General features: G+C 42.4%; 1 protein-coding gene across 11 annotated transcripts in view; it reads left to right on the top strand.

Moving 5' to 3' along the window:
* Positions 1-26,882, top strand: part of TSNARE1 (t-SNARE domain containing 1) — a 462,499-nt gene that overhangs the window by 216,272 nt on the left and 219,345 nt on the right. For 9 of the 11 annotated variants that reach the window (XM_042036008.1, XM_042036001.1, XM_042036002.1 and 6 more), the window contains one exon: positions 24,781-24,948. In XM_042036008.1, coding sequence (XP_041891942.1) covers positions 24,781-24,948 — 168 coding nt within the window. The remainder of the gene's footprint in view (positions 1-24,780; positions 24,949-26,882) is intronic. The other 2 variants (XM_042036010.1, XM_042036000.1) reach the window with 1 other exon arrangement.

Below are 26,882 nucleotides of genomic sequence, written 5' to 3'. Positions count from 1 at the left end.
TGTAATGACTTTGGTTATTTGGGCTTCTATTTTTAGCAGGCCCTTGTCATGGCAGGTGTTGTATAAGCACAGCTACTCCCTTGTGCCATCCTGAGGACCTCACAGGCTAAGCCAACACCAACAGCTTATTTTGGACAATAATTAATGATGAGTTTTTAATGCAGTGGGTGCTCCTCATGCTCATCGTGTTTGAAATCAGCTTCTACACTTGTGAGAGGACGTGGTGTGTATTTTCCTGAAATGCAACATTTAATTTCTCACAATCAAAATACAGCTTTTGCCTCGGCAAATGGAGCTTTTTATTTACACATTTGTCTTATTGACTCCACCATCTTATCTCAGAACTCATCCCAGTTCCTAATGTTCCAGTCTGGCTGCAGTATCTCAACAATCAAGCCCTAGCTTTGGTGATAATTTATCTTGCATATGTGGTAGTAATTGCTATGTCTTTTCAAGGTCATTTGGGATGCAGCTACTTCTGTAGAAAGTGCTATTTCAATAATGTCAACTTTGTTTTAAACGACTGTGCATCCATTAAAAGCCATATTGTAATCAACCCACTCCCCTGTTCCTAGGGTTGTCAATATGGAGCATTTAAATCACACAGTTATTTTTTCTTGACTTTACTCAAGTGTGGGCTTTTGTTTGGTTTTAAAGAGTTTGGGTTTTTTTAAGGCAGTCATTAAAGCAATTTTCTTAAGAAAATTTAAATATTTTCTTTTCCTGCATCTTTGGGGGTAGAGAAATACATTCTCATAGAGGGATTTAATAAGTGGATGGAAATAGATTCACACCTAATCTTTTAATTTGTTCCCTGTATTTTCAATGGAGGTGGAATCTATTCCGAATGTCCCAAAGTACTCTTCTTGCTCTGCTTCCAGTGTGCCTGGGAGGGGAAGGTCTTTTCTTCTCAGCATGCCCACGATCTTGAAAAAAAAATTCCAGTGGGCTTTAAAGGCACAGAAGTTCTCTAAGTAACCATTAAACTCCCCTTTTGTCAGAGGAATGCAGAATTTTTCAACTGTAAAACTTAAAATGAAGAATCCTGCACCAGAGCCCTTGGGAAAACACCCAGATTCCTGGTGCTGCTGGGGGCAGGTTTTATGGGACACCAGGAGTGCTCTGGGCTTCAGTAAAAACATGTAAGAAACACCCCAAATGCTATTATATCTTTAATTGAAGGAATTTTCAAAAGCTGGAGGTATGAGCTTCCAATCTCCTTATCCTACAAGAGAAGAAAAATAAAAAAAACCCAAACCTATATAAAAAAGGAATGTGTATCATCAGGTTTGGGGGGAACTGGCCTTTTCCTAAATCCCCAAACAACTTGAGCATTGTGGATTTTCCTTGGCAATCCTCTATCGAGTGCTTGTCAAGGGATCAGCCCCCTTTGCCTGTGTCTGCTGGTGAAACTCCAGCTGCCTCTATCAGCACCCAGGCAAAGAACTGAGTTTTCACTATCTGGGTTTTGGTCAGTTAAGGGTTTTTTCAGTTTGTTTGTTCCCTTGTGTAGTTTTCTTTATTTTTTCTTTTTTTTTCCCTTTTGTTTGAGTGAGAAAGGACAGAGGTTTCTGTGTGGGCAGAGGATGAAGGCGAGGAAAGGGTTTCTTTTGTACGAAGCCTCCTCCAGAGCAGCTCGATGGCTCCTCTACCCCAGCTCTGAGTCACTGCTGGTTGTTTTGTCTGGAATGTGCCAGCCTCGTCCCCAGCTCTTCAACCCCTTGCTTTTATGCTCCCAAATCCTGGGAGACACTTTCCTCTCACCCCACACTGGCACAGACCCCGCTGGGAGGGCTGTGCCCAGGGAATGGTGACACCAGGGTTGCGCAGAGGCGTTTGAGGCCACAGGATGAAACACGGCCATGAACCAGCCTTGCTAATGGGAGAGAGCACTTTGACAGGGAAAAATCTATATTGTGCCCAGAGGCTGGGACAGATCATTCAGCTGATGCCCACATTATTGTTCTTCTGTAGCCCAGAGACAGCTCTGCAAATATTTTTCCCCACTGCTTGTGGTGGCTGCCGGGGTGGTTGCTGTGCTTCTGTCTCGTGGAATCACAGAATGGTTTAGGTTGGAAGAAACATTTAAAATCGTCCTGTTAAAACCCCCTGCCATGGGTAGGGACACCTTCCACTAGACCAGGTTGCTCCAAGGCCCATCCAACCCAGCCTGGAACACTTGCAGGGATGCAGCATTCACAGCTTCTCTGGGCAACCTGTGCCAGGGCCTCACCACCCTCATGGGGAGGGATTTCTTCCAAATATCCAATCTAAATATACTCTCCTTCAGCTTAAAGCCATTCCCCCTTGTCCTATCACTCCATGCCCTTGCAAAAAATCTCTCTCCAGCCTTTCTACCCCCTTAGGTACTGTCAGCCCCTAAATTTAAAGGATACTGAAAATGCACATCTTCCTGCCGCATCAGGTTCATTCATGGAGGGGGTCGCTGCACCCATATAGATGAGAAAAACATTTCTCCCCTATCATATGAAATCCAGATGTGGTCTTAAGGAATTCTGAATTTTCTTTCTTCCTGAGTGTTTCTTTTTACCCAGTGAATGTGGGCAGTTCATGGTTCCAGTCAGCACTGCTGGCACAGATTTTTATCTATAAATATATGCATATATCTGTAGATATCTACACCTACATCAATATAAATAAATACAAATAAAAAATAAAATGAAATATAACTATAAATACAGTGGCAGCTGGATGGACACTCACCTTGCTCAGAGAGCTTTGTCCTTGCATGCAGCTTTTCTGGGCAGTGAGGGTCACCTCTGGCAGCACTGCCAGATCTGTGTGACAGCAGTTGAAGAGGAGAGCAAACACAGGCCAAGATCCCAGAGCTGACAAAATGTAGGCTGGGTCTGCAGGACGTGTGTGGCCACAATGGCAGTACTATAATTATTTAAAAAATGAATTAAAAGCTTGAATTTTGTTCACTTTATGGGCTTCACTCCCTGTATATTCTTTTTTTTTTTTTTTTCAGAAGCATAATTATATAGTGAGTGTTTCTTCCCAGTGGAAGTGGTTTCTGCTGGAGTGAGGGGGCTGCTCATAGAACCCCATCCACCTCTCCTCCTTCAACCTCACCTTCCCTGAGTTGCACTGCAAGAGTCTAAATTGACTTTTGCCCTGGTGAGCATCACATGCAGCAACCGGAGTAACAAATGTGAAACCTTACTGAGTGTGTCACCTTGCTCCAAAGTGAATGCAGTGTTATTTAATACATTTAAACCCCCCTGTGGAGATGAATTATTGAAAGGAAGGAAATTGTATTCTTCTAAACCCACTTTGATGGCTGCATTTATCACATGATTAAATGGGGACAGCAATGGTATTTTCCCACTAAGAAATGTGTTTGGAAATATGTTAACCCTTGCTGCACCAGGGTGAAGACAAAAATAATATTTATTGACCTTTCTAGGGCATGTCTTATTTGTTTTCAGGATCTAAATAACCATTGTTATTTCCACCATAAAACTTTAAGACATTTAACCTCTTTCAATCCTGTGTACAAGGCAGTGCTGTTACCTCCCCTGTACTGCATCTCACCTATGAAATCATAGAATCATGGAATGATTTGAGTTTGAATGTTCCAACTTTTTGCCATGAACAGGAACACCTTCCACTAGACCAGGTTGTTCAGGCTCTTTCAATTGGTCCCAATTATTTCTGATTTAATGAAAATACGAGGAAACACAGCATCACACTTATAATTCTGATTCTTTATGCTGTTCCTTAGTTCTGAAAACTGTAACCCAAATTTGTGTTGTTTTTGCCAAGTTAAACTTCTGCTGATTTACTGGTTTATTATAGAGTTTCATCCTCACTTTTAATGATAATCCAGGATCCTGAAATTCCTTTGGAGTTAACTCATAAAGCTGGACATGTATCAGAGAGATAATTTATATGCAGTGTCATTATAAAACACAACAGGTTCTGTAGGATAAGGCATGTGGTGCAGATAACATTTCAAGTAGTTATTTTTGAGTTGATAGCAACAGTCTGTGTGATAAATAAAATAAATGTGTTCACCTAAACACAGATGGAGGTTCTCCACTGCAATCTCACAAACTTGTTGATTTGAGAAGGTGCCTCTGAAGCAAATAATTCCTTTAAGTGTAAGAGAATTTTTCACCCAATTGTCCCAAATATGAAACAGGTGGTGGTTCAGAGCCTACGCCATGGGCAAACCCTGATGAAAATTCCAGGATATGCTTCCATAGATAAGAATGGAAAGGAGTTGGACTTGATGGTCCTCATGGCTGCTCTCTAATTTGAGTTATTCTGTGATTTCTGTGAATGAAAAAACTGATCCTTGAATGCTGTTCATCACTGCCACTCTTGGGAGCAAATCAAAGTTGTGTGGTTGGTACCTGCTGAGCATCACCCTTGTCCCTGCTCATCCCTGTAAAGTCTTAATGAATCCTGGGGGAAGTGATGCAGCTAAGCCATCACAGATCTTCTCCTCTTGTGGGTGTTCAAATGGGCAGTGTGTCACTTCAACAGTGAGGTGACAGGACTGCATCTTACTGTGTCCCCTGCAGTAAATCACAGTAAAGCTTTGCAGTGCCCCTTCACTAATGTGCTTTAATTAAAGCTGTGCTACCACGTGATACCCTGGGATGAGCATTAGGTCACTCCAGTGAGCCTTGGATTAATTTGGTTTGGTGCAAAAGGACTTTTTCCCTGCTCCCTAAACCAGTTAAGACCTTAATCTCACCTCTTGTCTCACTGTCTTCTCCAGATGCTGGAAGGGAGCTGGGAATGGTAGAGCAAGGAAGGCTCTTCCTCATGGGAAATGAAAGTTGTTCTTCTGCCCCTTTTTATGCAACTTCCCAAAGCCAAACTCACAAAAAAGAGGTTCCCAAGGTCCTCCTTGGCACACAGAGACCGTGCCATGGAGAAATCTTTAGTGGCTGTGTGGAGAGACTGGATGAAACCACAAATGTTTACTTCCATGAACCCAGTTTTCCATGGGGCAAAGCTGAAGATCCTGTTTCCAATCCGTGCAAGCCCTGGATTTTTTGTGAGCTGTGGTTTGCACACCTCACTTGGATGAAATGAAACACTTCAGTGTTTTATTTTCTACCTTCACTGAGTCTGTAAAGTCCTGAATGTAATAAAACTATTGAGATGTTTCCTAGAACCTTAAGTCAATATTACACCTGACACAATTGAATCTCTTGATCTGCTACATTTCTTGCTTTAAGAAAGATTTTCCTTTCCCCTTCCCCTTCTCCTTTCTGTATTGGGTTACATTCACATGAAGAGCTCAGCAGTGATGTGCTGAGAAACAAAGATGATTGCTCTAAAAAAAACCCAAAAACAAAACAGCAAACAAAAATAAAAACATCAAAGCATCTTCTTGCAATCACAACTGATTTCTGGTGAGCAAGGAAGGTGTTTTCTCCCTTTCTGTGCCCAGTAGTTTGTAACTAGTTAGATGATTTAAGGAAAGAGACTGGGAATGTGGCTTTTATGTGCAGCAGGACATAGTGACCTCTTCCAGAAGCTGAGCACTGGGAAGTTTGATGGCCCTACGGTGGGAGCTCCTTCATTGACCCCTATATTTAAGCATGATTAAAAGCACCACTGAAGAGTCAGGCACAGGAAAAAAAAAAACAAAAACAAGCCATCTTTCACAGCAGTTGCTGGGAGTGGGGTGAGGGAAGCTGTGGATGCTGCACACTTTGGAGTGCCATCTGCTGGCACAGGACTCGGATGGATGTGGGAGCCTGGTTTTGCAGTGCTCAGATGAAAACGGTGTCAGGGAAGCCCTGATGAATCACTGAGATGAGAATAAACTCTGCAAAGAGTTGGGGTGAAACAGGGTGTTTTGTGTGTCTGTTGGGGACAGAATTCCTTGCTCGATTGTGGAAATCTGCTCCATGTCCCCTCTCTGTACTGAGGAGAACACACATAATAACAGGGTTTAAATAAGTATAATATTAATGATGTTGTGTATAAATATATGACTTCTGAGGTCCCTAGGAAGGAGGAATTTGAGCTTTAGTTCACATCTGTTGGGAGCTAGGCAGTTTTTAGCCTCAGCTGGTCTGGTTCTCATCTTTACTAAAGTCCACAGGGCTGTCTGTGCAGGTCCTCTCCCGACCCAGTTCATATCGTTTTGGCACTGAGAGTGAGCATAGGTCTTGCTCATCGGCACATCTGCCTCAGGCACAGTAGGGTCTGGAAGGCCATCTGATAAATGGCAGAAGGTGACATGGTGACACATTTCTGGTGTAGCATGGGGAAGTGCTAATTTGCTATTTTTGAGTTTAAAAGGTTTGTAATTTTTTAAATGAACAAGAAACCTCAGCTCATCAGTGTGAGAGCAGGTAAATGGTGATAGAAAATGGTGTTCACCTGTTGGACACCTGCCTGCCTGGTCGGAGCTGCCAGCCAGTCCCAGACTGCAAAAAGTGGGGTATGAGGGAGTGTTTTGCACAAAAAGGGGGAAAGGGATTTTTATTTACAGAGAGCCATATTTTTTGTTTAAATGTTTTGTTGTCTGCCTTCTTTTTTGTTTCGTTTTTATATGTTTTGTCCCTCATACAAAGAGGCTCGTTTTACAAAGATGCATTCTTTGCATGTGGGATGTCATTTGTTTTCTTGTCCTACACCAGTCCTGTTTCTCTTGAGATGCATTTTATTTTGGGCTTGATGATACCCAGTGTTATAAAACCTTTTTCTCCTCCTAACATTGCTTGTTGCTTCCAAGCCTACAGGCACTGACCCGTTGTAGACTTGAGTTCACACAAAATCCCTTTCATCACCCTTTTGTCTTCTTGACTCTCCCCTTGTTCCCTCTTCAATCTCAGAGCTCACCACTGCTGCTTTTTGCCCTTCTAAGCTGTGAGGAGCAGACAAATGTTGCAAATTATTAACTGACCACGAAAGCAAAGGTTTTAAAATGTGTGGTCTGGAGCTTTGTGGGCTATTTTTGGAGCTGCTTTATTTGGAACTGCTTCTTTGTTTACAAACTGGTGATTGCATATAAGACTTGATACTAAAGAGGAGGTAAGTTGGGAAACCTTCCAATGCTGAATTTTAGTAGATGCCCCTGCAGATCACAAACAGTTTGCAAACTGAGATGTTTCTGCTCTGTAGGGGGAAGAACCCATCCCCATTTGTGGTGTGTGGCCCCTGGCTGGACACCAGTGCCCACAAAAGCTGCATTGTCACCCCCCTCAGCTGATCAGGGGAGACAAAATGTCATGACAGGCTTATGGGTCAAGATTAGGACAAGGAGAAATCACTCACCAGTTACTGTCACCGGCAAAACAGGCTTGCTTTGGAGAAATTAGTTTAATTTCCTATCAATTAAATCAGAGTATGATAATGAGAAATAAAACGGAATCATAAAACATCTTTCCCTTACCTCTCCCATCTTCCCAGGAGAACTCACTCCTGAATTCTCTGCCTCCTCCCCACCAGCATCACAGGTGCATGGGAAATGGGGCCAGTTTATCACAAGTTATCTCTGCTCCTCTTTCCTCCTCACCCTGCTCCAGAGTGGGGCCCTTCCACAGGGTCTCAAGTCCCACCAGCAAAACTCCTCCAGCACAGGCTCATCTCTCCACACATCCACAGGTCCTGCCAGGGTTCTCTGCTTTGCTGTGTCTTGGGTTTTTTGTTCTGTTTCTTTTGTTCTGTTTTTTTCATGATTCTCAGAAGGAAGTGGAAATTGGTGGGTCTGGATGTGTTTATAAAGAGGAATAGGTTGAGTAGCTATCAGGTGCAAGGACTTTTTGCATGCAAAGAGCCTACAGCATTGGTGTGTTTCCTGGGTTTGTTTATCCACTCTTTATCATGGAATATTGGGTGTGGGAATGGGAGTAAACCTGGCAAGTGAAGTCAGACACTTTTGTGTGGCCCCTTGGTGAAAGCTCCTGTCTCTGAGAGCAGAGGAATCGGGCCGCAGTGTCTTCATGGTGAGGAGATTTGGAGAACATCCTGTTTCTTTCAGTAGGGTTGTGTTGTTGTTTTCCTTGCTTACAGAGCAGGAAAGATGGAAGGGAGAATGAAAGTATTTCAGTGAGATTCATCACATGTGGTTTCCTCTTCAAGAAAGAAGTGTAGTCATTGCAGATGTTGACAGGAAGTCATTTTGCAAAAGGAGTGATGTGACACCTTCCTCTGTTCATTTCCCTGAGTTTCTACTGAAAAGCCAAGGAATGGGTGAGATATTTCATATTTATCCACATCATTACATTTAACACCTCGGAGCTTTCCTTTTGATATCCTCTGTTAATTCCCAGCATCACAGCAGGAAACAAATCAATCTCCACATTCCCTGCTGCAAATATTTGGTGATAAGGTTACTGATAAGCTCTAAATTAGTTTTCATAGTTTCAGAATGCAAAGTTATAGATGCTATGGTCTTACATACCATGGCAACTGGTTCCTCTTGGCAGGTTGCTCCACTGCCTATGATAAAGATGACTTTGGCTTCATTTCAGGACAAGTGATGTGAGAAGACCGCTTGTCTGCAAAATCTTTTCCATCAAGAAAATTCCTTGTGCTATGATTCACTCATGCCATATGTGGAGGAATTAAATTCTGGGTGAGACACATGAAGGAAACCCCAGTGGAGGAGAAATGATTTGACAGCTGATCCATAGAGCTCTTTCAGCCACCTCTAAAGAAAACGCTGCGATGCCAGTATCGGTTTCATTACACATCTGGGCTTGACTCATCTGCTACAGTGAAAGAAGAAAGAAACCCAAAGAAATAATTAAAGTTCATTATTGAGTGTATATGAAATAGTATTATTAAAGTATCTCCCTCACATTTATTTATAACCCTTCTTCCTGACAGAGCCTGACATGTTTCGCAAACACCACTGAATGATTATATATTCTTTGCCCAAAATCTGAGGATGTTGCTCTGCATTCTATTCATCACTTGCTCAGTCAAAATTTATGTTCCCGCACAATCTGTACATTTTCTGAGATCTCTTTGTGTAGGTACATTACTCATGAGACCTACCAGGCATATTTAAAATAAGTCAGGGTAGAAGGCCTCAGATTTCTTTCAGAGAAAGCCAATTTCTTCTGAGGAGTGTTGGACTGGGCACTGTCACTGCATGATAGGGGGAGACTGGAGGAGAAGAATATCTCCATCCTCACACTCCAGTAGACATGTTTTGGTTGGCAGGATGGAGTTATCAATGACAACACTCATCCAGGACAACTGAGCTATCATAGCTCCTCTTGGAAAAATTCCAGGGACTTCAGGATGTGGGCAATGCTCAGAACCTTTTCTGAAACTCGGCCAAGTGTAGTTTCTTTTTTTGACCAGGGCAGTGATTGTTCCTCTGTACTCAGCACTGGTGAGGCCACACCTCAAGTGCTGTGTGCAGTTCGGGGCCCCTCAGGTCAAGAGGGGCTGGAGTGTGTCCAGGGAGGGTCAGCAGAGCTGTGGAAGGGTTTAGGGAGTCAGTCCTGTGAGGAGAGGCTGAGGGAGCTGGGGGGGGGGGGCTCCGCCTGGAGAAAAGGAGGCTCAGGAGGGACCTTCTTCCTCTCTACAATTCCCTGACAGGAGATTGTATCCAGGGCAGTGTTGGTCTCTTCTCCCAGGGAACAAAGGACAGGATGAGAGGAAATGGCCTCAAGCTGTGCCAAGGGAGGCCCAGGTTGGACATCAGGAAGAATTTCTTCATGGAAAGAGTGGTTAAGCACTGGAAGGGGCTGCCCAGGGAGGTGGTAGACTCACCATCCCTGGAAGTGTTCAAGAAGCAACTGAACATGGCAGTTGGTGCCCTGGTCTGGTTGACAGGGTGGTAGTTGTTCAAAAGTTGGACTTGGTGATCTTGGAGATCTTTTGCAACCTCAGTGATTCTGTAGTTCTTACAAAACTTAAGCCCATATCAGCGTCCTTGGGAGACTGGCCCAGGACACACCTCAAGGGCTTGTCTCTTCTCTGTGTTCCCGCTGGTCTCACCCCCTTCCGTTTGCCAAAGGAGACCTGAAAATAGATTCGAGGAGTATGGATTAGCTGTGTGGCTTTGGTGTATTAGCACAGCTGTGTTTGAGCTGAGCAGAAGCAGGGGTAAGAGCACAGGCAGTGGATGCAAATCGAAGGACTCCAGCAGAAAGGTAATGTAAACCCCCCAGGGACTTTAAAATGCTGAGCCAGATCGATGCTCCTTTGCTGATGGAAAGTGTCACCTCCCTCAGCAGGCAGTGTCAGTGGTTCAGGGAGAGCTTCCCATGGAGAAAGTCGGTGTGCAGCCTCATGATTATAATAAAATATGCAGGGATATTGTGGACTCAGTCACCTTCCGCAATTTGGCGTGGAAAATATATGTCCAACACTAACTGTGCCAACAATTTCTTCTCTCAGTCTGACCTCAGATAAATACAGAGTTTAGTATTTATCTGGAGGAGCAGTTTTTTCCAATTTTTTTTCCCCATTTTTGTCTTTATTATTAGAAGTACTCTGTGGCAAGAAAGATTCTTTTCCAGAATGTGGGCAGAATGTTAGTTTATCTTCAGAAACTGGTGACAAATATTTCTTCAACAGAAGAGAGATATTTTTGCCTATAAATGAGATTTCCTGCTCCCCAATAGTTGGTCTGTGTATGGTAATGAAGGAGAAACAACAGGAATTTGTAGATTTTCATAATGGCTACTCTAGTTTTGGAAAGATTCTCTGCCTTCCTTCTCTTACCCTTCCTGCTGAAATATATCAGCACTAGCAAGAGTTCCAGTCCCTGTGAGGGTCCTATGTCAGCCCCTGTCATACCTGCGTGGGAGATCTGTGCATTTTGAAGGTGACCTGGATCTGCCTTTGGCTTCCTTTTAGTTCACTTCCATGCTTTCTTTAATCTTTAAAGGGTCCCATTTCTGAGCACCTTTTATGTTCTTCTTTCACTCTTGTACAGTCCCTGCTCTCATTTGTTTGGTTGTCCCTCTTCCTTTGTCACCATCTCTGCTTTCCCCCCTTACTCTGTTCATGTCATTCTCCTCTGTAAAATTCTTGAAAAAGCATTTGAGAGAAAACAGCACCGAAGCCATTTCCTTGTGATGGAAATCCCCCTTTTATAGCATATGATATGATCAGTTACATTTCTGCCCATAACCATAGGATTAATATTTAAATTGTGCTTATTGACATAATGATACCCATTGTGAGACTAACAATATAAATATGCTGGAGGAACAGCTAGGAAAACAAGATAAGAGAGTCTCAATGCCCAGGGGACGTACACAAGGTGGAGAGTAATAGGGAACATTATGTATTTTGCTCATCAACAATTTTTCAGTGAAAGAGGATTTAAAAACTGCTGCAGTTTTCAGTATGTTAAGAGTGTGAGGTGAATTGGGATTAGCTTTTGTAGTGACTCCATGTTATAACAAACTACTTGTGACTCAAGCTTAGTTTGTGAAGTTCCTCATCTCACTGGAGCCTGTGGAAGTCCAAAGTGTCCTCAGCAAATATTGCTCTTTTCTTAGTTGAAAACTTGAAGAGATGTGAAACAGGGTTGATCCAGGGTTCAGAGTTTGAATGGTAAAAAAAGTCAGTTTCTGCCTGATTTCTGCACTGCCCTTTAGGAGAACGGGGCAGCCTCCTTGGAGAGAAAAGTAGTGATCTTCATAACTCAAAAGTAAAGTGTCATGCTGGAAAGTAACCATCTGAAATGAGACAGACATGTTCAGTACAGGTGCCACTGAATAATTAAATATCAAAAGCCAAATAATGGTGGAAATAACTTTTGAAGAGACATCACGGGAAAATAAAGGATCAAAAAGGACTCCATTAATAGGCAGGAAAATTTTTCTATAGCCTTCACTAGGATAAAAATTCCACCCTCACCAACTAAATCCCAGGAATTATAACTGTTTTCTTGGTGATATTATATTTCTTGGTCAGGATCCCTCCTTGTAACATGAAAGCTCAGCCTGGAGCTTGGGAGAGAAGAGGGTGGGATTTGTGAGGAAGCCAACTTTTACACAGTGGCCTCAGCACTGCAGTACATCCTTCTTGGTCCACATTGGGCCTCCCTTGATTGATATAAATTGACCTCCAGGCTTCTTTTTGCTTCTCACATTGTTCTGAGCACTAAATCCTGGACAAGCAAAGACCTCTTGTCTGACCCGAGCACATTTCATGGATAATCTGTGTGTGTTCTGTAAACTCTGTAACATCTTCAAAAACACAGCACTGAGCATCTGCTTCCTCCTCTCTCCCCACCACTGGTTTGTTTCTAATGAAATATTTATTAAGTGAATGATATTTGCAGTCAGAGAAGGAGATAATTCATGCAAGCAATCAGCTCTGGGTTAACTGGAGAATGAAAATGTCTTGGACCGTAGCAAAAACTCATAATCAAAGGGCTCCCCAGCTATCCATCAAACAATCAATTACTGTATCCATTAGTCCCCTTTCACCACACATTAGAACAATTTACTAGACATGCTAATGTCCGGGTCATTGCTCCTTAAGGATGAGCAAACAGCAGAGGCATCTATCAAAGTTTTGATGCAGTGTGATCTCATACAGTGTGAATATATAGCTTAGATCACTTCATATTCTCATGGTGTTGAGTCTATTAAAGACCTGGTCTGTGAGGGAGATGCTGGTTGCCTCCCGTCCTCACCAGCTGAGGGAAACTTGTCAGAATAAGTTGAACGTTTCACATGATTCTGCCTTCTGTGTGGTGAGACAGAAGGTCATTCTGTGTGGCAGGTAAATAAACAAACTGCACATCAGTAAAACAGAGGCGGTTTTGCCGCTTCTTTGTCACACTGGCCAGGTAATTGCAAACACGTTTTCTACTCTTACATGTGCCATGTGGAGAAAAACAGGATTTCTCCATGAGGAGGGAATCCAGGAGGCAGGTTCTAAGGCATCACCCCAGACTTGTCTTGCCTCTCTGTCCTCATCTAGTCCCTGACAAATCTACTGGGAACTCAAACCATGCATGCTGAGGGAATCTCTGTTAATTCCTCCACAGTGTGGATTCCTATCTCTGAAGGCAACAAAACTCTTTCTACAGGTAGCTGGGAGAAACAAACACATCTTATTGTACTCAGCTGAGCTAAGTAGGATATATTGTTTTCCATGGGGAAAAAAAAAAAATCTGTGTGGTTTTCAGTCAAGGGGTTTTTTGGTGTTGTTTTGGTTTGTTCTTTATTTCCCATCTCCCTTGGCCACAGCTGGGCACGTGTAGTGTAAATCTCTACTTCTGAGCCTGACATTCAAGCTCCCTTTACAGTCTATGACACAATCTCATGTTAAGTAGCTGTCAATCTTTTTAATCTGTAGAATAGGGCTCTTATCTCCATTGACTTTATTGACCATGTCTCCATTGATTATAGTGGGAGTCTTAATCAGGAGCTCGGAGGTCAGTGCCTCCACTGTGGGTATGTAAAGCTTGGAGAGGTGGATTTCTGGCAGTTCAATTTCTGCCTGATCAATTCAAACAAAGATATCCACTGTGCAAACATCTCAATTTGGTGTTAAGAGGGATCCCACTTACATGTCAATGGCACCGGTCCTGAACCAGCATCTGCCTAGTTTATCCCTTCTTCTCTGAATGGCACTTGATATCTGATAGAGTTAAGTGGCAGCTCTGGTAACAGGATAAAGCTCTTTGTCTCTATTGCCAGTTTGGAGAAAAGGCCAAAAAAAAGAAGGGCAGAACTTTGTTGGGTTGAATCTCCTGCTGGAGAAATACACTTCACTGTTTTGAGTAGACAGGGAGCAGAAGGAAATAAATTCCTGCAAACATCCTTTCTGTAGTTCACTGTGATCCCTTTGTCCCCACAGAATTCATGGGTTCAGTGCCAGTGTCTGCACACAATTGTGTTAGTGAGGGGCTTCTTGTGCAGTGAAAATCTGGGTTTATGTGATAAAAATCTCATTTTCATGAGCACAGACTTTCAGAGGAACAGCAGAAAACTGTCCTCTTTCCACAGAGAGTCCTGCTCCAATGTGGGTTTGCAGACAGAGGTCTCTTTCAGGGAGTGAAATATGATTTTAATTCAGTGAGTGTGTCCCAGCCTTTCAGAATCAGTTCATTACTTCTTTATTACTGTAGGAGTGGAAAATGATCAGATTTGAGTCCTTTGGGACTAGGTCAGATAGTTAGGAAAATTATCAAGATGCAACAAGTCAACCAATCCAAGGCCCATGCAGCATTTTTGAGAGTGGACTTTAACATGTGACAAAATTTCTCCTGTGTTTGGGTGGAAGTTTCAAACAGAAATATATTTTTATGGCACAAGCAATGAAATCTTGGAGTTTATGACTTGGGAAGGGCATTGGTATGTACAGAGAGAATAAAAAAGAACACGAACAGGGCAAGTGAAATAACATGAGGTATATAGTCTATAAACATCAGATGAGAAAATGAGGGAGCTAAATTAAATAGTCTTGGAGAAAGTATCAATAGAGACATGATTACAGTCTATAAATACTTTCAAGGTTAAAATACAAATGAAGACCAGGTGAATTATTCATGGAGTTAAATGATAGAAGCCAGAATAGCCTGATGTTAGGAAAGAAACATGTAGGTTAAGTGCTAAAACTAATAAAGAACACTCATGTGGATGGTTAAAACCCCATCAGTTTGCAAAGTCAATAGCACAGTTAAAACAGAAGTAAAATAAATAATAATGATAGTGCAATAAAAATCTGTGGTAGAAATTATCTGAATGTTTATCTGTGGCCTCTCCTGCCTCTGACGCAGTTAAGACATTGTCCTGATATTAACTGGAAAAATGGGCAGATTATGGACGATTTTGTTACATGTCACGTTCCGGAGGCGCTGAGCGGAAAACCTTTCAGCATTTTTTTATCTTAATCCTTTCGCTGAATACTTTATTTTGGAAACAGTTTAGGTAGCTTTTCAATCCTCATGAAAGCCTGTATGCTAATGGGGTGGTGTGGGACTGAGTGAGGAAAGGTTAACATCTCTGTGAGCGTATATCACCAAGACAGCACGGAGCACCTGAGGATAATAAAGCTGCTCTGCACTGCTTCTCTCCCTGAAACTTCCTATTTCTTGTCACTGTTTGGAAGGTTAAATTCACTTCATCCTGCCCTGTAAAGGACTCATGCAAGATAAATTAGCAAACTGCCAAATTCTCCCTATTTCATTCTCCCTGGACAAACTAACTCAGAAGCAAGATTCTGTTCCCTTCAGCAATGTTTACTCTTCCTATTTTCATTATTTCACTTTGCAGGCACGTTGGTGCCAAATATACCTCTGTGTCCAAATTTCCCTAATATTGTTAGTTTCTCTTCCTTGAGACATTGCCTAGATCTGTAATAACTCTATCACTATTCTTGAGGAAGAATATGATTTTCTTTCTGCTCTTGTGTTTTTCTCTAAATCAGTAAATATCCTGAGTTGATTTGACTTGAAATTCAAGTTGTCACTCTTCATTTTTCTGGAGATTGAAGCTCGCATCCTCTGAACAAAGTTGACTGTTGTTAAATATCTCCAGTAAAACAATGTCCTCTTGCTCATGTCAGCCCTCGCTGTCAGAGCACACAGAAATCAGGGCAAGCATTTAATTCCCTTCAATAAAAAGGATATTTTAAGGTTGTTTACAGGTGGGTAGATTAGGCTGAGATAGGTGGGAATTATCACTGGCCAGGAGAAAGAACCATCAACCCCTCCTGCGTGGATAGGTGGGCACTGGGAAAGTCCCCATTGATGTTTTGGGGCTTTAGTGGGAACACTTAGAGGGACAGAAGCCATTTGGCCAATTTTGTTGAATACATTCTGTTTCACTGAATGTATCTTTAGGAACAAATGCTACAGAACCTTTTGATAGTAAAAGTTCCTGTCTAACTGGGCTCTGCTGTGCAGTGCTCTCCCATAACTGTGCACTTAAAAAAGACAACACTGTAATCAAATTCTAATTTCCAAGCATCTTTATTTCATCCCAGTATTGCCACTTGGATGATTGTGTCCCATCTGATGTTTGGAGGAAAAGGGGGAAAAAAAGTTTGATTGGAAGCATGGGGAGATTGTAATAGGAAATCAATTCTCTGTCCCCCCCAATGTAATAGGGACATGGATCATTTGTAGTGAGTCCTGAGGAGGCCACAAAGATGCTCAGGAAGGTGGAGTACCTCTGCTCTGGAGACAGGCTGGGAGAACTGGGGGTGTTCACCTGGAGAAGAGAAGGATCCAGGGAGAGCTTAGAGCCCCTTCCAGTGCCTAAAGGGGCTCCAGGAGAGCTGGAGAGGGACTTGGGACAAGGGCCTGGAGTGCCTGGACAAGGGCAAATGACTTCAGACTGAAGTAGGGTAGATTTAGATAAGGTATTAGAAATAAATTATTTAATATGAGGGTGGTGAGGCCCTGGCACAGGTTGCCCAGAGAAGCTGTGGCTGCCCCATCCCTGGAAGTGTCCAAGGCCAGGATGAACAGGGCTTGAGGCAATCTGGGATAGTGGAAGGTGTCCCTGCCCATGGCAGGGAGGTTGGAATGAGATGGTCTTTCAGGTGCCTTTCAACCCAAACATTACTCTGGTTCTATGATTATTCACAATGAGATTCTTTTGTCGATGGTGCCAAAAGTTATGGTGGGATGATGAAGTGTTGTCCCATCCTGCTCCTCAAAGCTCTTCTCCTACTTTCATCCTTCTCTCCCACAAAGGGGGGACCCCACTCTAACCTTGTCTTGAGTCCCCAGCCCCATTCCCATCAAGTGACCACCCACCCCTACAAGGCTCTTCCAGATGGTGACAAGATTCCTCTGATTTTTGTCCTGATTTGGGATCAGGCTTTTGGGCAGTAACAGAAACATCCTGGCAGTGAAGGGCTGTAAAATGGGCAGATACTTTTTATAAAGAGTCACTAAATGAGAGTGATTCTCAATCTCAGGCTCTGAACATTTGCTCAGACACTGAGCAGTCCACTGAAACCCTGCCAAAGGCCAGGAACAAAGAGAGATTAAAAAATTGATGCCAATGAAGTTTTGTGGGAGTCAACCATGTTTCTAAAAATAAAAGTGGCTGAGCAGTCCAAAAACAAAATGCAAAATACAAAAGCAGTCTATTTTTTGAAAGATAGAGACATACTTTTTATTTCCAGCATCTTTCTACTTTTCCACAGCTCCAGAGTGGCACTGTGCCCATGCTGGGGTTGTCTCTGCTGCAGGAAATCAAGCTGAATTTGGTTCTTGACTCCATGTGAACCCAGGAAAAAAGGACTCCTCACTATTTTATTTTATTTTATTTTTTTTGGTACTAGATGGGTGTTAATGGGTGAGCCAGTGACTCATTCTTCCTCTTGTTTGCCTTTCTAGCAGGAACCTGCTCACCAGCTGGGCAGCACATATGTTGGGAGGCAGAGACAACACGATCCTTTCTAGACAGTCTTGATGTGTCTGTGAGCTCTTTCAAGCATTGGCCATTTACACAAGTGCTGGGGGTTTCAGCTGCTCGGTGAGGGAGTCTCTGTCTTGCATCAGGATCCAGGGACAATGCAGAGCTCAGCTCTCAGACAGCACTGCCAGCCAAAATGTGGTGCCAGCAGAGATGTGCGGAGACAGAGGATGCTGAGGATATAGCACAGACAGCTAGGAAAGGGCAGGAGCAGCTTTAGGAATGTGTTGTGATGCTATAAAAACACCAGTGAATGCTCTCCTTCCAGACAGTCTTAAAGAAATGTTTTATCTGCTTGCTCTTCGCGTATGGAGATGCCACCTGGAGGTGGTGGCAGCCCGGGCAGTTGGCTCTGGGAAGGATGGGTGCAGTCAGGCTGAAGTCATTCAGTGAAATGGGTTTGAAAAGCAGAGCATGTTGGGTTACAGAGAGGGGAGATGTGTGCCTCTCTTCACTGATGCTGTTTTGCTTCACTCACATCGCCGTGGGACCGTCTATTTACACGGTAGATAAAGTTGCCAAATCAAGAGGGGGGAAAAAAAAGGAGAAGGATTGGAAATAGGAACAGAACAAGCTGCTCCTTGCTTCAATCAGACAGGGTGAAAGTACGTGGCAAACGTAGCCCTCATGATCAACTGAAGTTTGACCTAGAAGCTGATGATCTCTATGAGCAAAATACGAGTGTCAGCCCCACCATCTAAGCCTGGTAGGAAGGACATTCCTCCTAAATTTGGTCTTCACTGAGGGGAGAAAATGTGCTGTGCTTCTTAAAAGCACATCAGTTATCAGAGAGCTAAACCTCGGGCCCCTGGCTTATTTTCTTTTTATTCATCTACCACAGACAGGTCATTTAATTCTCCCACCCTGAGTACAGTAAGATCAACTCTGAACTCAAGCAGCCCTGGGTGATGAGGTCAGGATTGCTTAGAATGAATTTGGTGAAGTAATAAAGTCTTGAAGGCAAACGAAAGAAGAAAACAGTAGGAGGTATGAACTAGGTACTCTGCTGCTAAGTCTCTTCCAGTTCCAGGAAACTGAAAAGATTTTCTCAGTCCTCATGACTGCAGAGACCTGAACGAGTAAATTTAAAAATGCTGAAAAGCAAACTAGCAAAATAGTTTCTGTTAATACATTTTCCCTAAAATCAGTAATTTCTTGCAGATTCTGTAGTAGGAAACTGACAGAGGGTGGTTTTCTTGCTCAATTTCACATTCCTTTCAATCAAAAGCAAACACCTTGATCAAGAGTGAGGACAGAAACACACGAAGGATTCTAGTTAATTTAAATAAAAATGCACTTCAACCCTTCCCTTTATGCTAATTTCCCTATCCTGGTTTGTCTCATGCTAGATTGGAGCAGAGTAATCAAATTTGCATAAGTTGAAGAAAATGTGGAATCCATTTCTGTATTTGCCCATGTCAGTGATGCATGCAGGAAGGATTCAACACATTTCACTTGAAAGTTGTCCTTGTTGTGGTAGTTTTACATTTGGCCTTTTTTTTAGTGAAAAGGAAGAACAGAGAATGGTTAATTTATGAATTCTTGTGATGCATTTCTTTCCCAGTTGTAGGAAGCTCCTCTCCTAAGACAACAGAGCTTGGATTACCAATCACTGCTGTGATCTTCTGTGTGAAAGATAATGCAAAATTGTCATATCACTATTTCTCTCCTCTAAAAGATTTAGAAGTCCCAGGCTGCTTGTTCTGTGCCTGCCAGAGGCCTTTCTACCTGTAATTGCTTTGGGCTTTTGCTTGGCATGGTACAGCTCTAAATCTCATTGAGCCTGCAAGGTTAGTTGTTTTGGAAGGATGGTTTGAGAGAGATCATCTAATCCAATTTATCTGTCAGCCTTAACCTGGCTGTATTTTGGGGATACTCAGGCTAAACTGGCTGCTCTGTGTCATTTTTGTCCCAGGCAGCTTTGCGGTGCCAACCTGCGATTAAAAATGCGTCAGGCAGAGTAACTCCAGCAGTGCTCTGCACTGTGGCCCTCCATGCACGGTGTTTTATTGATCTCTAATGCAGACACTCCAGCCTCATTATTCTACATGCAATAAAATGTGAAACTCTGAGCCTGGATGCTACTGAGAATAGGAGATCCTCATAAAGTGTTGCCTGGCTGTTTATGTGTCTATATGTACTATAAAGCAAGAGATAAACATCTCTGCATTTGCATTTTGTTTGAAAGCCGGAGCCAAAATGTTACCCAAGGAGATGTGAGAGTATGCAGGAGCTGTGGGAGGTGTGGTGGTTGCTGCTGGAGCTGGCCATATCCCTGCTAGAGGTGCAGCAGACTTCTGGAGATTGGGAAGAGAGAGCAACCTTCCTTGGTTTACTCCCTGAGTCATATAAAAGCTCTGAAATACTCTCTTTTCATGGTTGCAGAAGATTTCCTTGGAGCTGCCGGCAGTCTGTAGTACAAAATTAGCTCAGACAAGTGAGACTGGTTTTACCTGTGCTCGTATAAACTGCAAGGAAACAAGGAATTTGTGAATGGTGCTGTGCATATCGAAGGCATCTCCAGGGCCTTACAGCCCAGCAATGCTCCAGCTGTGAAATGTGTGTGTGAATGGAGTAGTTGTCAGAAAAAAGGGAACTTGTGCTCCTTCTTATTGTCCAGAATTAGTTTTTCAGTCCAAGTGAGGGACTGCTGGCTCAAATTGAACTTACTGTCAACAGGACCCCCAGATCCCTTTCCAAGCCTCTTGCTCCCCTTCCCCACTCTGACAACAGCTCTGCCGCATCCATCCTGAGATGTTGTGCCTGTTTCCTGTTCCCAAACTTTCACACGCAGAAATGAAACCCTCCTCCCCAGGACACAAGTCCTGGTGGAGTTTGGAGTGGAAGGAGATGGTGTAGAAATGGGTTCACGTTTCATTCCAGGCTTAATCAAGTTCCCTTCTCAACTGTCTTTATGCTGAGGTTGAAAGTGGAAGGTTGTGAATGTCTTCCTCAGCCCTTCCTTCTCCTGTGCCTGTGGTGTCACTCACCTGGTGGCCAGTCTGTAAACCCAGCTTCAATAAATCTTGGTTATTTACATCAACTCTTACAGTTCTTTTTGGCAAGGCTGTGAGAGGCTTATTTTATTTCTCACCTTTATTATCTGTCTTTTACTAACCTGAGCTGGAGGGAGTGTGTGTATCTCTATTTGTCTCTGTTGTATAATTTTTCTCTGTATCTTCAGGTTTTGGGGAGATTGGAGAGGAAATTTTCCTTTGAAATTGCTAAACATTTCACTGGAAGTACAAACCATTTTTCATCCATCTCCAGTCAATATTTCATGCCCTGAATTTGTGGTAAGGGAACAGTCTTGTAACCAGCAATCAGGAATGTCATCATTAAAGTCAGTGAGGTAAAAAAGTGCTGCAGGACTAGGAGGTATCAGGACACTCTCACTGCTACAGGAGACTCCCAGCTCTCTGGAGATGAGCTGTGAGGTTGATGAGCTGGTTGGTGTTACATTAGCTGGAGTTCCCATTGGATTTCTGCTTCTCTGTGGAATAAAGACCATATGGGAGCTAGAAGAGAAGTCATTTCCACCCCTTGCTTGGTGATTTTGTGTGACATGAGTTGTCAAACTCGTGATGTTCTGTCCCTTCTGATAGACAAATGGGGAGTGAGGCAGCACCAATTGGGAGGGGGTTATTTTTGGAGGGGTCTCAGACATGCAACTTCTGAGGCAAAGATTCTGCTGCTGATAAAGCACAGGCACTAACAGAAGCTGTCACCATCCAGATAAAACCTTTTTTTCTTTTTTTTTTCCCCCCCCTATCAGCAGCTGCATATAGCATCTCCCCATTGGTAGAATAAATCTGATAAAAAAATGTAGTTGTAAGCAGCAATGATTTTATCCTGGTGAAAAGATTTTATCCAACAGGAAAAATGTTGTGTCTCAGCATAATTTTTCAGATATGATGAACAACAGAATGGTATGACCCTCAGTCCTAGGGATTTAGTCTTAAAAGAACTACTGAGCATATCAGATACACTCAACTTTTTCTCTGCTATAATTTTTTTTTCATTGGCAGAGTTCAGGTTATAGATATGTCTTGACAAAAATCTGCCAGAGGCAAATTTCAACAAAAGAACAACTTCAAACACATCCAATTAACAATTTATGGAAGGAAATCCAACAGAAAATTACACAGAGATTCACAGGGCATAAAATTTGGCACTAAATCAAATTTATTGTGGAAATGCCTGTACGGGGAGTTACGGCCCCTTCCAGTGCAATGTCAAAGGGACCTTTTTCTGTGGAGGCTCAGTGAGTGCCCTCCATCTGATCTTTTCTTGCTATAAATACAATGTTTTGTCAGACATGGCAATGAACATAGCTCAAAAGGGAATGAAGAACACTGATAAGCCAAGCTATATGTAGCTTTCAATCAGAAGCATTAGAAGTGATTAGATTTCTTCACAGTTTCAGATTTAAGATTTGTTCACTTTATCACAGAAATGAGGGGCTCTGTACCATCGACAGCACAAAATCACTTTTATTTGTTAGCACAGCATACAGACTCTGATAGCAGGTCATGGTGACTGTATTTAACATTATTATGGAGCCATTTTTATGTCTGGAAGGAAATATCAGCCCCCCTGCATCCTGTTGTTTTACTGATTTACTCATTCAGCAGCTGTGGTCGGATTTTTTCAGATGTTAAGGATACAAACACATGTAATTGCCTCAGCAGCTCTGAAATTAGCTTAGGTTGCTACTTTGTTTAGAGAAAACGATCTGTGTCTAGACCTTTACCTATTTAAACACATGAGTAGCTGATTTTTTTTAAGAGATGACTGAGCAGCAGCCCTTGCAATGCATTATCTGAGTAATTTGCAGGGGGGACGTGTTATTTACAGATACCAGGCCCAGCTAGTGAGGATGACAAATAAAGTTGACACAGGCCAAGATAAAGCATATTTGTGGTACAACTGTGTTATTCCATGGACTAATCTAATTTGAAGAGCTGGTTGCTGGCTCTCCTGTTATCCCTCTGCTCCCAAATCAGAACAGGAAACATTTGAACACTTGCACATTTGTTGTCTTCCACTGAAATTCAGACCTGCATAGGACAAGCATGGCTTTGAGTGTCCATTCATGGGCATGGAGGTCCTTGGTGCAGAGTCCTTGCTGTGACCAGAGTACATGAATTTCATTAGAACACTTTTCCTGTGTCTCCATAGGGCAGATTCTTGGGATCTTCCAAGAATCTTGGGCGTGTGCAGTTTGCCTCTGCTCATCTTAACCCACTGGTGAAGATGAGAGGACACCTCTGTCACTAAATGAAGCATTAGGATTCCCCAAGGCTTTATTTTCCTGAGTCCATTAATACACTCTTTTGGCACTGAAACACTCTACCAGGGAAGTTAGTGTCCAAGGCACGTGATAATTAGTGAATAAAACACCCCCAGAGTATCTTAATCCTATTAAAATATGTCTTTTAAAGTGTAAATTAATCTTTAACCTAATTTTAAATGATGGTTTTCTTCCTGTAACACACCCTTTCTCAGTAGATCCCTGGAAAGCAGAAGGTGAAAAAAAATAAGACATCAATGTCAAAGACTTTCATCTGCTGTTCATATTTTGGAAGATACTTGACTGTTGCTGATTTTCCCATTTCCTGCTACTTCTTCCATCACCCCACTTCCTTCACCAAGTTGTGTTGTTTTCCTTGTCTCCAATTAGGTATGGTAATAATAATAATAAAAATAATAATAATAATAAAAAAAATAATTTCCTAACACAAAGTCTAAGTTTAGGCAAAAGCAAAAATTCTTTTGTTTCTAAATACAGGAATTATATCCTTTTTAAAGAGCTAAAGAAGAGTTACAGAGTTAAACAAACATTTCTAGACTCAAGTCCTCCCACTCCTTCCAGTTCTGCAGTCCTGTGCCCTTCCATTAAACTGTCCCATGGCTCCTTTTCCTGTTCACTCTGTGGGAATTCGGGGAAATTTATATTTCTGAAGATGTAGCCACAGCGAGACAGCAAAGGCTTTTATTTTTCAGGCACAGCTCCCAGTGTTTGTGCTTCAGGTAAACCCAGACTCAGAGAACTGAGCACCCCCCTGAGTACTTGCTCTTGTTCTCTCCTATAGCTTTCAGAGGCTTTGGGGAAATTTAGGTCAAGGATGTGCTGTGGCCACTCCATTTCTTCTTTCAACTGCAGAGCATCATGGTTGGCTTTTTTATTCTAACTTTTATTTAGGAGTCAAAGCTCAGCTCAAGAGCAAGTTAGGTGACCATGAACATTGTTTGAAGTGAAACCCTCATGCAGTTGTAAGGTTGGAGCCTTCATCAGCACCTCTTAGGTTAGAACTTGAGCTCAGTCTCCAAACCAACCCTGAGTCAGTTCATTCTCCAAGTCCAGTCAGGACTGAACCTAACTGGCACAGAACCTAAACAGGCTGGGTGGAGAAGACCTTGCTAAACCTCTGCTACTTTTTGTGTAGATACAACTGGTTCTTGAACAAGGTTTTAAAATCTGGATATGAATATAAGTGCAGCTCCCAAGATAGTAGGAAATGGTATCTTGGGGCTTATAAAACAAGTTAAGGAGTTTTAAAAAAGAGGGGAAAAAACTTATTAAACAGGCAGATAGGACATTGGGGAATGGTTTTAAACTGAAAGAGGAGATATTTAGATTAACTATTAGGAAGAATTTCTTTCGTCAGAGGGTGGTGAGGTGCTAGAATGGGTTGTCCAGAGAAGGACATCCCTGGAAGTGTTCCAGGCCAGGCTGGACAGGGCTTGGACCAACCTGGGATAGTGGAAGGTGTCCCTGCCCATGGCAGGGGGGTTGGAATGAGATGATCTTTGAGGTCCTTTCAACCCAAACCATTCTGTGGTTCAGTGACTGTGATCTGATGTGTCAGCAAAACCAGGTCAACTCCACAGAGTGAACACCACAAACCTGTGAGTTGCTCGAGCTGATCACTCTGCACTCACATCACTGCAGTGATTTCCCCTTTTATAAACTGTACTGTTTATGTCATAAATGGAGAGGACTGGAACCTTTGTATTTTGAACCTTATAAGTTGGGTCATAAAGTCTTCAAGACAAATAAATAGGATTTCTGTGTACCTGAGAAAGTGTCTAATTCAGGAATAATTTGCAGGGAAATTAAACAAGGTAAATGTGTTATTTTTCAGCTGCACATAAATGTTTTGTTCTGTCAGAACTGTGGAAAATTGAAGTTGGTTGCAGGGGACCCAAAGCAGCTCAGGAGATCTGACTTCAGGTCCCAACATTTCCTTTGAGACTTCAAATGTTTCCTCTCATGCAATTTACTTTTCTCCTCTCCATCTTTTTGCCACTGTTTACTCCATCTCTTATATCAGTATTTTCTTTTCCCACACTAAAGCTGTGTGAAACCAGAAAACATTTACACTTCCTTTGCTTTCTTTCCATTCTCCCAAATTAGCAGAGCCCCAAGACCCCCTTCTCTGACCTGCCTGACGACGAGAAGATCTTTAACGGAAGCGATGGCGTGTGGCAGAACCAGGGCCAGGACCAAGCCTTGCTCTCGGAAATCACGGAGGAGGATCTGGAAGCCATCCGCCAGCGGGAAGAAGCCATTCAGCAGATTGAGGTCAGTAACCTCCTCCCACCATGGTTTTGTGAGCTGGAAAGGCAGAGTCCTTGCCTTGTGCCTTGCTCAACGTGATTAAGGAAATGCTGATTTGCATTGCTGTCGGTACAGCATCACAAAAGACAGGGAGATTATCCAGTGTTTCTAAACATGGGAATCAGTGACAGAAGGAAAAGTTGGAAAGCCAGATGATTAGTAATGAAAATTACAAGAGTTAATTAATGGTCATGGGCTAATGGTTGGGTTCTTCCCAGAGAGTCTTCCACAGCTGAGTCTGTAGTGAGATGGTTTAATTGAGCTGGGTTCTGCAGCAAAGCAACTTTCTCAGTGCACTCAAACTTGAAACTGGAGTTTGTCACAGGCAAAAAATACTCAGCTTTACCACTAGAGAGAATAATAGGTAGACAAAAGGAAACAACTTGTTAACCTTTTCAAATAATTCAATATTTTGCTACTTTAAAGTATTTGGATGATCTTGATGTAGTTAAAAGAGGACATACTATTTTTATTCCTTTTATTTTTTTCAAAAGCACTGTAAAAATATGAAATAAAAGGAACAAAAAGAGGCCTGAATAAGTTAAGCATCCCACATTTTTCTTTTTATCCTTCTTTTTATGCTTTTGGGAAACTCTTGTTAGGTAAATTTAAGCGATAAATGGGTAAAACAAGAACATATTAAACCTTTCTAATTTGTATGCTTTTGCAGACCTAAACTCAAGATGAACCAAAAAAAGAGGACTTCAGAATAATCAGAACATTTAATTAAGGCCTAAACTTTGTCCTTTAATTGGATTGGGCTAATTTTATCAGGATAGATTTTGGTTGCTGTACTGCAGGAATTGTGATTGAGCTAACAGTGCAAAAAGGGGACAAAAGTTCCTGCTGGGGGCTGGTGCTTTGAGGTTGGGCCCTCTGTTTGCAAACAGTGGTGCCCACATATGACTCAACTCTCCAAGTCAGAAATGCTGACAGTTTTACAGGAGCAGGTCGAGGTCAGTGTTTGTCTAATTTCTGTTATGGTTCACTGAGCAGAGATGAATGAGCTTTGTGGACTTGTGTCCATTACTAGGGGTGAAACTGTCAAAGAATATTCTCACACTGAGTATCTTTGTCTGTGAATTGTCATTCTACACTTGAGGGATCTCAGTGCATCCAGCAGGACAAACTGTAGGGAACTTTGTTGCAAAGAAAATGCACGTTTTGGACTGTTCCTGCACTTTGATGTTCAAGAAGGATGGTAGCAAATGTATTTCTGAAATGATCTTGTGAGCAACACCACCAGCTCACTGGAGATATTTAACAACTGTCTGAGTAGAATCTTGTGCCAAGTTCTCTGGGATGACCCTGCTTGAGCAAGGATGTTGGACCAGATGACCCCACCGTGGTGCCTCAGCCATTCTGTGGTTCTGTGATTTTGTGATTCTTTTGGTTTGAAATATAGTCAGAGCCTTTTTTATTTTGTCTTTGCATTGCCCCTGTCCTCCCCAGAGAAAAAAAAAAAAACATTTAATATTTTCCCATTAGGCAGTGGGGAATGACAACCCCCAAGGCAGCCTCAAGCACACCAGCTTTGGAAAGTCAAGATGTGCAGTTGTGTCTCCTTGGAGAGATCTTTATTTTGCTGGTTAAATCCCATTTCTGTGCCACAATCTGATGTCTCTGCACCAATTTGCACAGGACTGTGTGGCAATGGTGGGGTGATTGAGGGAGGTGAAATGAACCCAATCACAGTCCTAAATAACTTAAAAAAAAAAAAAATCTACATTCATGTATTGTGCAGGGTTTGTATCTATTGATTTGGTCCTGGATACCTTTCTGCCTGACATGATTTTATCTCTGAATAGCTCAGTTTATACAATTAATGATTTAGTCAGCTTAAGCAATTAATGTTATTTAGGCTTTTGCTTCCTGAGAATGTGTGCACTTTCTTTTTA

Source organism: Corvus kubaryi, unplaced genomic scaffold, assembly GCF_017639235.1.
Source record: "Corvus kubaryi isolate FWS band 111438036 unplaced genomic scaffold, C.kubaryi_AGA036_p1.0 37385, whole genome shotgun sequence".
NCBI classification, from domain to species: domain Eukaryota; kingdom Metazoa; phylum Chordata; class Aves; order Passeriformes; family Corvidae; genus Corvus; species Corvus kubaryi.
This window is presented reverse-complemented; position numbering and strand designations above follow the sequence as displayed.